We start from the raw sequence: 13,728 nt of genomic DNA on the forward strand, positions 1-13,728 counted from the left end.
GACGGATTCTTGGACCCTTTTCCTACATCTAGATATTTTAACCGTCAAATCGTCATTGTCGCCGTCGCCGCCTTCTTCCTCCTCTTCTCGTCCTCCTCCTCCTCCTCCTCCTTCTCTCTTTTTTTATTTTTTTTATTTTTAAATTAATTAAATAATCTGCGAATGTGCTTGCAGGCTTTCTTCAAAGAACGGAAAACGAAACTCAAATGGCTCAGAAGGCAAAACATTTTGCTGCGAAGGGCCCGATGGCCCCGTAAGGACCACGAAAAGAGAGCGCAGGGGGGAGGGGGGCACCCCCCCCCCATGGTGGTTCATCTCAGCTGTCCGATCCGAGTTGTGTTTCAATGTCCACTCGGCAGATGGGGCATTTCTTGCTGGTGGCCAGCCACTGGTCGACGCAAACTTGGTGAAAGAGATGCATGCAGGGCAAACGCCTGGAAGACAGAAGAACACAAGTCCCCGTTACTCAGGGCGGGAAGCCAGATTTGGCCTTTCTCAGCTGCATGGCAGCAAACTGGAATAAGATCGATCAAGGAGAATGTTTGTAGCCCAGGGCTGAAATGAAGAGGGTATTTGGTGGTCTCTGAACTGGGCTGTTTTCTTGCAGATGTTTCCTTATCCAAACTAGGTAACACCATCAGTCTTTGCTTCCCCTCCCCTCCCCTCCCCTCCCCTTCTTCATCCATTTATCCCCTTTCCTTTCCTTTCCTTCCCTTCTTCATCCATTTACTTCCCTCCCTTCCCCATCCATTTACTTCATTTCCTTTCTTCCTTTCCTTTCCTTCCCACCCCTTCCCTTCTTCATCCATTTACTTCCTTCCCTTCCCTTCCCCATCCATTTACTTCCTTCCCTTCCCCATCCATTTACTTCCTTTCCTTTCCTTTCCTTTCCTTTCCTTTCCTTTCCTTTCCTTTCCTTTCCTTCCCACCCCTTCCCTTCTTCATCCATTTACTTCCTTTCCTTTCCTTCCTGTCCCTTCCCTTCCCTTCTCCTTCCTTCTTCCCTCCTTCCTGTTTCCTTCCTTCCTTCTTTATTCCCTCCCTAGTACCCACCCATCCTCCCTTCCTAGAATAGAATAGAATAGTTCTATTCTATTCTATTCTATTCTATTCTATTCTATTCTATTCTATTCTATTCTATTCTATTCTATTCTGTTCTGTTCTGTTCCGTTCTGTTGTTCTGTTCTGTTCTATTCCATATTTTCTATTCTATTCTGTTCTGTTCTGTTCTATTCCATATTTTCTATTCTATTCTATTCTATTCTATTCTATTCTGTTCTGTTCTGTTCTGTTCTGTTCTGTTCCATATTTTCTATTCTATTCTGTTCTGTTCTGTTCTATTCCATATTTTCTATTCTATTCTATTCTATTCTATTCTGTTCTGTTCTGTTCTGTTCTGTTCTGTTCTGTTCTATACAACAGCCATAGGAAAAAAAAAAGGTTGTAAAATCATGCACAGCGCTAACAACTGTTTTGCTTATGACCAGTTTCGGTCATAAAGTCAAGGAATACCTATATTTTTTCTTCTTCTCCTTCCTCTTTTTTCACTAGCAATTTATTCAGTCTGCATTTTTATGTTCAGGATAGGCTGATAGCTTTACAAGAGTAGGAGAGAACGTTTAGACTCCCTTCTCCCGCATGAGACAACTCGCTGCGGCCACTTTGCCACCGCTGGGCCACTTGCTGTGGAGACAACTCAACAATTTGATTTAATTATTTTAAAATGATTTTAAAATGATTTGAATTTCCGTCATTCCACATTTTATTTTATCCCTCCTTTGGCATCCTTTCTTGAAGGATTCCGCTTGATGGTTTCTTCAATGTTAGCGTGACTTCTCCCGCGGGCGTGGCAAGCTGTCTGTGGCCATGGCAAATTTGGCCATGTCAAGTTGTTGTGGACTCTCCTTGTCAAAGCTATATACAACCTTGCCAAAAACTCCAGTGGCCAATCTCAGCCTCAGGGAGCGAACCAGTGGTGGGATTCAGCCTGCCCGGGCCCAGAATGGACTTCTGGAAGTGGCATCCATGCAGAGAACCGGTTGTTTACACATTTGAATCCCACCAAGGAATAGATAGATAGATAGATAGATAGATAGATAGATAGATAGATAGATAGATAGATAGATAGTGTTGTGATTCAGGGTCAGCCTGTGGGTTCGGCAGTTGGGTCGGACGACTCAGAGGAGGAGGAGGGGGGTGTTGAAGAGCTTGCTGAGAATAATATTGAGGCTCCACAGAGCCCTCAGCCAGGCCCCTCCCACCTGGTCACGACGGAGACCCAGCTGTGTGAGCCTGACAGCGTGGATGAAGATGACCCACAGCTGGCCCTGTTCAAGGACGCCCGATGCTGGAGGCAGTCAATCAGGAGTAAACAGAGGAAGGCAATGGGGCACCTCAGAAGGAGGCAGAGAGAAGCCATGCCCTGAACTGTATAAAAGGGGAATGCGTGGGAGGGCTGGTTTGCTGAAGGCAACCGCTTGAAAAGCTCCTGTTTCATGGTTCGTGTTTGCTCTCTTTGCTCTGTGTTTTTATGTTAATAAATTTGGCAGGCTTAATTCCAGCCTCTTGCCTTCTTGTAAAAGGGGTTGTCCTTGCCTTTTCTGCAGGGCCAGTAGCAGGCTGGTACAGAACAGATAGATAGATAGATAGATAGATAGATAGATAGATAGATAGATAGATAGATAGATAGACAGACAGACAGACAGACAGACAGACAGATAGATAGATATAGTGGTGGGATTCAGCCAAGTTTGCACCATTTCGGCAGAACCGGTAGCTAATTTTTTGTTGCCCAGGCCCAGAATGGACTTCCGGAAGCGGCATCCATGCAGAGAACCAGTTGTTCCCCTACTTGAATCCCACCACTGGAGTGAACATCTGAATGAAAGGCGACCCAGAGAAACTATCACCCTGTAAACCAAGAATTAAGGACTGACAGTCAATCAGAGAGCAGCCAAATCAGACATTTGATGTCCAGAATTCCCGTTAAGAGTGGCGATACCTCACATCCTCGCCATCTTCAAGCACTGAAAGACAGATGGTGCATTTCTCATCCGTGTCTGACTCTTCTCCTTCCTTTTCTGTTTTGTCCTCCTGCGGCCATCGCTGTCGGCAAAGTCACACACACACACACACACAAAACCAAAAAAACAAAACAAAAAAGCATAGTGTCACAACGGATGCTACTCAAATGCCAGCAAGAATGGAGAAGGTGGAGAAGTTCATAGCTGAGGTCCAGAAATATTGGATAGTTGGGGAAGATGTTTCCACTGGGAATTAGAGAGAGGGATGGAATCAGCTCTCATTCACAATTCGACCCATTTCTTTGGGGAGGGGTGATTAATGGATATATCTTGTCTCCCACCCCCCCACCCCCACCCCGGCGAGAAGCATTCTCAGGGCACACTTTCATCTGTTCCCTGAGTCTCCGGAAGGCTGTATTTTTAAGAGACATCGATCTTAAGAAGGTGTTTTTATTATTATTATTATTATTATTATTATTATTATTATTATTATTATTATTATTATTATTATTATTATTATTATTATTATTATTATTCCCCTCTGGTCTGTGCAATCTGTTAGCTTTCCCTGACTTTCTAAATAGCCCAGTTTTGCAGATTTCGTCAGAAGGAACAAACAGAGAAATCAAAGAAAACATTCTTTTTCTCTCTGCTTCAGAATTCAGGGGACCCCAGTGTAGAATGTATTGACAGTTGGCGAGAAGGAAGGATAGCTGGATGTATAGCTCGATGGATCGATGGATGGATTGATGGATGGAGAAGGAAGGAAGGAAGGAAGGAAGGAAGGAAGGAAGGAAGGAAGGAAGGAAGGAAAAAGAATGAGTGTGAGGAAGGAAGGAAGGAAGGAAGGAAGGAAGGAAGGAAGGAAGGAAGGAAGGAAGGAAGGAAGGACAATGAGTGTGAGGAAGGAAGGGAGGGAAGGAAGGAAGGAAGGAAGGAAGGAAGGAAGGAAGGAAGGAGAATAAGTGTGAGGAAGGAAGGGAGGGAAGGAAGGAAGGAAGGAAGGATAATGAGTGTGAGGAAGGAAGGAAGGAAGAAGAATGAGCATGAGAAAAGAAGGAAGGAAGGAAGGAGAATGAGTGAGGAAGGAGGGAAGGAAGGAAGGAAGAAAAATGAGTGTGAGGAAGGAGGGAAGGAAGGAAGGAAGGAAGGACAATGAGTGTGAAGAAGGAAGGAAGGAAGAAGAATGAGCATGAGAAAAGAAGGAAGGAAGGAAGGAGAATGAGTGAGGAAGGAGGGAAGGAAGGAAGAAAAATGAGTGTGAGGAAGGAAGGAAGGATGGAAGGAAGGAAGGAAGTCACAGCTGGAAAAGGGAAGGAGGAGGGAGGGTGGAAGGAAAGAAAGAGAAAGAAGAAAGAAAGAAAGAAAGAAAGAAAGAAAGAAAGAAAGAAAGAAAGAAAGAAAGAAAGGAAGGAAGGAAGGAAGGAAGGAAGGAAGGAAGGAAGGAAGGAAGGAAGGAAGGAAGGAAAAAGAATGAGTGTGAGGAAGGAAGGAAGGAAGGAAGGAAGGAAGGAAGGAAGGAAGGACAATGAGTGTGAGGAAGGAAGGGAGGGAGGGAAGGAAGGAAGGAAGGAAGGAAGGAAGGAAGGAAGGAAGAAGAATAAGTGTGAGGAAGGAAGGGAGGGAAGGAAGGAAGGAAGGAAGGATAATGAGTGTGAGGAAGGAAGGAAGGAAGAAGAATGAGCATGAGAAAAGAAGGAAGGAAGGAAGGAGAATGAGTGAGGAAGGAGGGAAGGAAGGAAGGAAGAAAAATGAGTGTGAGGAAGGAGGGAAGGAAGGAAGGAAGGAAGGACAATGAGTGTGAAGAAGGAAGGAAGGAAGAAGAATGAGCATGAGAAAAGAAGGAAGGAAGGAAGGAGAATGAGTGAGGAAGGAGGGAAGGAAGGAAGAAAAATGAGTGTGAGGAAGGAAGGAAGGATGGAAGGAAGGAAGGAAGTCACAGCTGGAAAAGGGAAGGAGGAGGGAGGGTGGAAGGAAAGAAAGAGAAAGAAGAAAGAAAGAAAGAAAGAAAGAAAGAAAGAAAGAAAGAAAGAAAGAAAGAAAGGAAGGAAGGAAGGAAGGAAGGAAGGAAGGAAGGAAGGAAGAAGAAGGAAGGAAGGAAGACAAAAAAATTGTTTAAGCCCTTCAATGGTATTAATAATATCTAAGTGACCTTCCCATTGGCGAGGTCAACCAAGTCAAGATGGCGGCTGGCCATATTCCTGAAGTTCTGCTCCTTTTTACATGCCCCAAAGCCTTGAGGTCTAACCAGATTTTTCCTGATAGGTCTGTAGATACCCTACAGCAATTGTTCTCAGTCTTGAGAACTTTAAGATGTCCTTTCCCATGCTGGCAATTGAAGTCCACGTATCTTAACATTGCCACGGCTGAGAAAGATTGCACTGAGGGGATTTTAAAATGGTTTGGAAAACAAATTTAACTTTGCATCAGAAAACCTGACATCAGAGCTTCTGGACTTCTGCATGGACAGAAGCAGTGCTTAAATCAACATCAATTAAAATAAGGGAAAGTTTGTTAAAGTAGACATATGTAATGTGCTAAGAACAAACTCAAAGTATTGGCAAGGGTGTAGCACAGACATGTCAAACACAAGGCCCGGGGGCCAGATCCGGCCCGCGAAGTGGTTTCATGCGGCCCGCGAAGCCATCCTGGAAACAGGGAGGGAATGGCCCCCACTGCCTTGGCCCTGGCCCAGAGACCCTCCTTCTGCCAGAGACCCCCAGATCTGTCCCACTCCTGCCCAGGCCCCCATAGGCACCCTTGGTGCCAACGATGTAGAGCTGGCCACGCCCACCCAGTAGGCCATACGCACTCTAGCCACGCCCACCCAGTAGGCCACACCCACCCAGGCCACACCCACCCAGCCCCCTGAGGGCAACCGCAATGCTGATGCGGCCCTCAATGAAATTGAGTTTGACACCCCTGGTGTAGCACATTTGGAACATGTTTACCAACTGGTGGTCTTGTGTGAAAATACAAAAGTTTTAGGAAAAGACATTTTCGTTGAAGTAGGGATAATAATTAAGCAAGATGTTAGACCTGAGCTTATGCTTATTATTTGGTTTTGAAGAATAGAATAGAATAGAATAGAATAGAATAGAATAGAATAGAATAGAATAGAATAGAATAGAATAGAATAGAATAGAATAGAATAGAATAGAATAGAATATATATAATGGAATGGAATGGAATGGAATGGAATGGAATAGAATAGAATAGAATAGAATAGAATAGAATAGAATAGAATAGAATAGAATAGAATAGAATAGAATAGAATAGAATAGAATAGAATAGAATAGAATAGAATAGAATAGAATAGAATATATATAATGGAATGGAATGGAATAGAATAGAATAGAATAGAATAGAATAGAATAGAATAGAATAGAATAGAATAGAATAGAATAGAATAGAATAGAATAGAATAGAATAGAATATATATAATGGAATGGAATGGAATGGAATGGAATAGAATAGAATAGAATAGAATAGAATAGAATAGAATAGAATAGAATAGAATAGAATAGAATAGAATAGAATAGAATAGAATAGAATAGAATAGAATAGAATAGAATATATATAATGGAATGGAATGGAATGGAATGGAATAGAATAGAATAGAATAGAATAGAATAGAATAGAATAGAATAGAATAGAATAGAATAGAATAGAATAGAATAGAATAGAATAGAATAGAATAGAATAGAATAGAATGGAATGGAATAGATTAGAATAGAATAGAATAGAATAGAATAGAATAGAATAGAATAGAATAGAATAGAATAGAATAGAATAGAATAGAATAGAATAATAACTTTATTGTCACTTTGAATGTACACAGATTGGCATACATTAAAATGAAATTTTGTTACATAAAGCTCTCAAAGGGTCACCACCAGTGGTGGGATTCAGCCAGTTCACACCACTTCGGCAGAACCAGTAGCCAATTTTTTGTTGCCCAGGCCCAGAACAGACTTCTGGAAGTGGCATCCATGCAGAGAACCGGTTTTTCACCTATTTGAATCCCACCACTGGTCACCACCTCCAATATACACAGCATAAATATGACAAAAATAAATAAATAAATACAGAATTGTGCACATACCCGCATCTATTATATGATGCAGAGAAACTACACAGTCTAGTTTGGGGTATGTATACACGTGCCTGTGAGTTTACCACACAGAGGGCATAGGGGACAAAGCTATCACAAAGCGCATGAAAAACAATTGCATTAAGAAAAGATTCCATTTTTCGCTACTCTTTCCTAAACGGCTTCTAACCAACATTTGGAAGCCAGCAATTAATTTTTCCATATCAGTCTGGATTCAGCGATGTTTGCAAATAACCCTGGTGGAAAAGGTGAAGGGAGGAAAAAAAATTGGCTTTTGCTGAAGCTAATTTTCTAACTATTTGGTTTTAGCTTTTGAATAATGCATAGATAGCGGTAATCTGTGTCTCACATTTATTAGTTTTAAAAGAAAAGTGAACATTGCATTATTCTGAAGAATTGTTTATTAGCAGAGGTACAGATAGTCCTCGGCTTCCAAGTGTGAAAAGGCACTGAATAATAATAATAATAAGAATAGAGTTAGAAGGGACCTTGGAGGTCATCTAGTCCAACCCCCTGCTCAGAGGCAGGAAATGCTATACCATCCCAGACAAATGGCTGTCCAGTCTCTTCTTAAAAACTTCCAGTGTTGGAGCATTTACCGCTTCTGGAGGCAGGTTGTTCCACTGGTTAATTGTTCTGACTCAGGACAATTAGTTAGTTCCAGTTTGCTTCTCTCCTTGATGAGTTTCCATCTGTTGCTTCTTGTCCTGCTTTCAGGCGCTTTGGAGAATAGCTTGACTCCCTCTTCTTTGGGGCAGCCCCTGAGATACTGGAAGACTGCTATCATGTCCCCCCTGGTCCTTCTCTTCCTTAAACGGGACATCCCCAATTCCAGCAACCATTCCTTGTATGTTTTAGCCTCTAGTCCCCTGATCCTCTTTGTTGCTCTTCTCTGCGCTCTTTCTAGAGTCTCAACATCTTTTTTACATCATGGTGACCAAAACTGGATGCCGTATTCCAAGTGTGGCCTTACCAAGGCATTGTAAAGTGGTATTAACACGTCACGTGATCTCGATTCTCTCCCTCTGTTAATGCAGCCTAGCACTGTGTTGGCCTTTTTGGCAGCTGCAGCACACGGCTGGCTCGTTTTAAGGGATTGTCCACTAGGACTCCTAGATCCCTTGACTTAGGTCCATTTTTCACACATACAACCGTTGCAGCATCCCCAGGCTCATGTGATCAAAATTCAGATGCTTGGCAGCTGATTCATACTTATGACCATTGCAGGATCCCAAGGCCATGTAATCCCCTTTTGTGGTCTTCTGACAAGCAAAGTCAATGGGGAAGTCAAATTCACTTAACAACTGCAGTGTCACTAACAACTGTGTCGAGAAAGGTTGTAAAATGGGGCAAAATTTTACTTAACAACTGTCTTGGTTAGCATTGGAAATTTTTGGCTGGATTGTGGTTGTAAATAAAGGACTACCGGCAATATATTTGAAATTTCTATTGTACCATATCTTAATGTTTTCACGTACTTAAGCCTGGTGAGGTCTATTTCAGCTCTATTCTATTCTATTCTATTCTATTCTATTCTATTCTATTCTATTCTACTATTATATACTCTATTCTATTCTATTCTATTCTACTATTATATACTCTATTCTATTCTATTCTATTCTATTCTATTCTATTCTATTCTATTCTATTCTATTCTACTATTATATACTCTATTCTATTCTATTCTATTCTACTATTATATACTCTATTCTATTCTATTCTATTCTATTCTATTCTATTCTACTATTATATACTCTATTCTATTCTATTCTATTCTATTCTATTCTATTCTATTCTATTCTATTCTATTCTATTCTATTCTATTCTATTCCATTCCATTCTATTCTATTCTACTATTATATACTCTATTCTATTCTATTCTATTCTATTCTATTCTATTCTATTCTATTCTATTCTATTCTACTATTATATACTCTATTCTATTCTATTCTATTCTATTCTATTCTATTCTATTCTATTCTATTCTATTCTACTATTATATACTCTATTCTATTCTATTCTATTCTATTCTATTCTATTCTATTCTATTCTATTCTATTCTATTCTCTTTCCATTCCATATTTTCTATTCTATTCTATTCTATTCTATTCTATTCTATTCTATTCTATTCTATTCTATTCTATTCTATTCTATTCTATTCTATTCTATTCTATTCTTTCATAGGAGCTATTGCTATGAGTTGTCTAGGTGGCACAGTGGTTAGAATGCAGTGTTGTAGGCTAACTCTACCCACAGTCTGGAGTTCGATGCTGACTCAGGAAGACTGACTCTGCCTTCCATCCTCCTGAGGTCAGTGAAATGAAGACCCAGATTTGCAATGGTGGTGAATCTCTGTCCCTCGGGTGTAGGATGAAAGGTGGAGATTCGTTCTCCGAGCTTGTCGAATGTGTTGTTATCAGAAGAGGTGACATCTTCCACGGAGTTGAGAGGATGTCTGTGTCTGTGGGTTTTTTTTTCTGCTTATAAAGGTTTTGTGGGGTCCGTAGGTCTTGTAGGTGTGTGTGTGTGTCTTGTGATGGGTCTTGTGATGGGAGGTCGTGTCACTGGGAGGTGAAGTGCTGGTTGTGTGTGTGTGTGTGGGATTGGTCGAGGGTGGACGCTGTCGCTGATCAGCTGTGCGGTTGATTTGAGGACCCAGATTGTTGAGGGGGGGGGCAATATGCTTTCCTTGTAACCCAGGAGTGTCAAACTTACAATGTCATGTGACATCTCGCGACGTCTCGTGACTTTTTTCCCATTGCCGAGAATGGGGTGGGCGTGGTTTCGGCATGATGCATCCGGCCCGCAGGCCAGTGGTTTGACACCCCTGTCGCAACCACTTAGAGAGGGCTGCAAAGCCCTCTGAAGTGGTATATAAGTCTGAGTGCTACTTAAGTTTAACAATAATAGTAAAGTCTTTGTAGCGGTGCCCCTATCTCTCTCTGGGAAATATGCCTATAGGCAAAGACATGAAGGAAGAGAAGCATCAGGAGAACAATGAAAGCAAACACGATTTAAATTCGGCGGACAATGGAATGTTGATGGCTTTGGACCGAATCAGCGAAAAACCAGACAAGCTGAGTTTTAAGGTGGCATGTATACAGCTGCTGGTGTGGGAAGAATCCAGAGAAAGAAATTTTTGGGGAAATATCTTAAAAGGCGGAATATTATATTTCCCCAAAGGATTTTAAAGGCAGAAACCAACATCCACCCCACCAAGTCTCTCTCTGCCCCAAACAGAAACCAGGTCTGCAGAAAAGCAGATGTGAACATCTTGTCAGAAAGATTGGAGCCAGGAAGCTGGGATTAGAAAGAGAAAGATCCCTAGAATTAACAATCCCTCACACCAAAAAATTCAACACTCATCAGCCCCAGCCCCAGGGAAGCAGGATATGACCTTTGGGACATTAGGATTAACCCACCATCATCAGAATACCAGAAAGGCACACTCAGACTCAGGTCAAAGTTCATGCCAAGGAAGAACTCAAAACAAAAGCCCAAGAAGGTATAAAAACCCACCACTCTGTACTACAGGTGGTCACTTTTTTTTCCACAGCCATCTTCCTGTCTGGCTCTCCTCTTCAATAAACTACAAGCTTTTTTCTAAAGCAGTCGCCGTGTTGTTTATTCCCGGCTTGGACTGAACCCTGATGAAGATTTTTCTTTCAACACCTGCTCGGGGAGACATAGCTAAGGTAAAGGTAAAGGTTCCCCCGCACATGCGTGCTAGTCTTTTCCGACTCTAGGGGCCGGTGCTCATCTCCGTTTCAAAGCCGAAGAGCCAGCGCTTGTCCGAGGACGTCTTCGTGGTCATGTGGCCGGCATGACTAGACGCCAAAGCCGCACGGAACGCTGTTACCTTCCCACTGTAGTGGTTCCTATTTTTCTACTTGCATTTTTACGTGCTTTGGAACTGCTAGGTTGGCAGAAGCTGGGACGAGTAACAGGCGCTCACTCTGTTACGCGGCACTCGGGATTCGACCCGCCAAACTGCCGACCTTCTGACCGACAAGCTCAGCGTCCTAACCCACTGAGCATCCCTTCTAAGTTCAGATAGATAAGATCAAAAAGGAAACCAGCCTAGAAATTGCTGGAATTGAATATGTCTAATTTAAGGAAGAGAAGGACGAGGGGGGACGTGATAGCAGCCTTCCAGTATCTCAGGGGCTGCCCCAAAGAAGAGGCAGTCAAGCTATTCTCCAAAGCACCTGAAGGCAGGACAAGAAGCAACAGATGGAAACTGTTCCAATTCCAATCGTAGTGGTCCCTATTTTTCTACTTGCATTTTGACGTGCTTTCGAACTGCTAGGTTGGCAGAAGCTGGGACGAGTAACAGGTGCTCACTCTGCTACGTGGCACTCGGGATTCAACCCGCCAAACTGCCGACCTTCTGAGACATACTGGCCTCTAATCCAGGGGTTCCCAAACGGGGGGGTGGAAAACGAGTTTTCAAAATTAGAGTGTCTACACCTAATTCGTTGCCATTATTTCAAACTTTTGTTAAGGGGGTGCGAGAATATATCAGAAGCGTTCTGGGGGGGCGGGCTATAGACAAAGTTGGGAACCGATGCTCAGTGCTTACCTTCTTGTATTTGTGCGGGAAAGTGAACCGTTCGATAGTGTTTTGCACAGCTCCCCTACTCACACTTCCCAGCCGGTCTTCTAGTTGCAACAACTCCTAGATCAGAAAAGGCAAAGATGAAGGTGCTTCTGTCTACAATAGGCTGGTTTAGCCAGCTGTTTTTGTGGCTTTTCCATCTGACCCTCCCCCCCCAAAAAAAAAACGTTTCCCTTTTTTTATGAAAAGCCCATTAAGGAGAAAGATATATGCTCTTCATCAGAAATGCAATTATTTCGTGCAGACTTCCTGGCTCTTCCCAAACTAACATTATCTTGGTCCCTTTCACCAACCTAGGTCTGCAGAGATCCACTGAGCAAATCGACAGCTTGGAATACTGGGAGTTGTAGTCCAACCCTTCAGGGAGATGGTGTGTCTAGAGGAGGGGTGTCCAACCTTGGCAGCTTTAAGACTTGTGGACTTCCAAGTCCCAGAATTCTCCAGCCAGCCGTGCTGACTTGGGAATTCTGGGAGTTGAAGTCCACAGGTCTTGAAGTAGGAAGCCCACAAGACGTAAAGTCGCCGCAGTTGGGCACCCCTCTTCCTTGGAGAAAGAGGTCCTACTAGGACGTTGAATGGTGAACCTTTGCAGTCAAAGAGTTCATCCATGTCTACTGCTTGCTGACAAGTCACGGAGAGGACCGCATGACATGCTCAGCCAGGCACCAGCTCATAGCAAAGGGAGCCACCAGATACCCTTCTTAGACCTCTTCCAAAATTTCTGGGGCCTTCTGTGAGTTTCTGAAGAGTCCTTCTGCATGCCCTGGTCTTCTCCTGGATCTGGTCTGGATCTGGACTTCTGCTAGCATAGGACAATCAGTCTACAGCAAATATTTGCAAAGGAAGCTTAGGGGTCTTCCCTGTTGCTATAAGCCATCTGGGTCTCTGGTGGGCAGGTAAGGAAAGAGTCAGGTGTCTTTGTGTCAGACTGTGTCTCCAACTTCTCCATCCAATCCATATTTGGCAAAGGGAAGGGAAGTGGCAGGTTCTCCTGCTTGAGCAGGGGGCTGGACTAGAAGACCTCCAAGGTCCCTTCCAGCTCCTCTTCTCTTCTCTTCTCTTCTCTTCTCTTCTCTTCTCTTCTCTTCTCTTCTCTTCTCTTCTCTTCTCTTCTCTTCTCTTCTCTTCTCTTCTCTTCTCTTCCAATATTCTATTCTATTCTATTCTATTCTATTCTATTCTATTCTATTCTATTCTATTCTATTCTATTCTATTCTATTCTATTAATATTCTCTTCTCTTCTCTTCTCTTCTCTTCTCTTCTCTTCTCTTCTCTTCTCTTCTACTCTACTCTACTCTACTCTACTCTACTCTACTCTACTCTACTCTACTCTATTCCAGCTTTCTTTTTTCTCTTTGTTTGATTCTTTCCCATCCAAGACAAAAATAAGGGGAAAAATAACAATCCACCCCCCTCCTCGTCCTCCTCCTTTTCTCCTCCTCCTCCTCCTCCTCCTCCTCCTCCTCCTCCTCCTCCTCCTCCTCCTCCTCCTTTTTCTTCTTTTCAAGAATAACACATTAAAGCAAAGGGTGCCGAGCTTGGCCACTTTAAGACCTGTGGACCTCAACTCCCAGAATTCCCCAATCAGCCATGTTGGCTGGGGAACTCTGGGAGTCGAAGTCCATGAGTCTTAAAGTGGGCAAAGCTGAACAACCGTGCACTAAAGCCTGCCAATGAGGGGCAGCCACCAAACAGATGCATAAATGCTCTTTGTCACTCACCTCATGACTTTCCCGCACGGCCGATGGGTGCCGATTTGGATTCAGTCCTTGAAGAGCCAGCAGCTGAAACTGGGGGTAATTCCTGATTTCGTGGACCACCTGGGAAGCGATGAAGAGAAGCAACATGGAGGGGTCAGCTTCCTCAAATAGCCCCTGGAAATGGTGGCTGGCTAAACCTCTTGAAGAGCATCCCAAACTCTCCCAACTCCTCCAGCCACTTCTAATGACGCTGGCGGAAACGAATGTCGTTGC

At 43.1% G+C, this 13,728-nt stretch overlaps 1 protein-coding gene across 1 annotated transcript in view; it reads right to left on the reverse strand.

Moving 5' to 3' along the window:
* Positions 1 to 316: 316 nt before the first annotated feature.
* The window catches only part of ARK2C (arkadia (RNF111) C-terminal like ring finger ubiquitin ligase 2C), a gene marked incomplete at both ends in the record, with an annotated part of 101,787 nt that continues 88,375 nt past the window's right edge, over positions 317 to 13,728 (reverse strand). The window contains 4 exons of the mRNA XM_083354895.1: positions 317 to 434; positions 3,002 to 3,105; positions 11,720 to 11,815; positions 13,477 to 13,575. Of these exons, the coding sequence (XP_083211021.1) occupies positions 317 to 434; positions 3,002 to 3,105; positions 11,720 to 11,815; positions 13,477 to 13,575 (417 nt within the window). The remainder of the gene's footprint in view (positions 435 to 3,001; positions 3,106 to 11,719; positions 11,816 to 13,476; positions 13,576 to 13,728) is intronic.

This window comes from Vipera ursinii (assembly GCF_947247035.1).
Source record: "Vipera ursinii genome assembly, chromosome: 2".
Classification (NCBI taxonomy): domain Eukaryota; kingdom Metazoa; phylum Chordata; class Lepidosauria; order Squamata; family Viperidae; genus Vipera; species Vipera ursinii.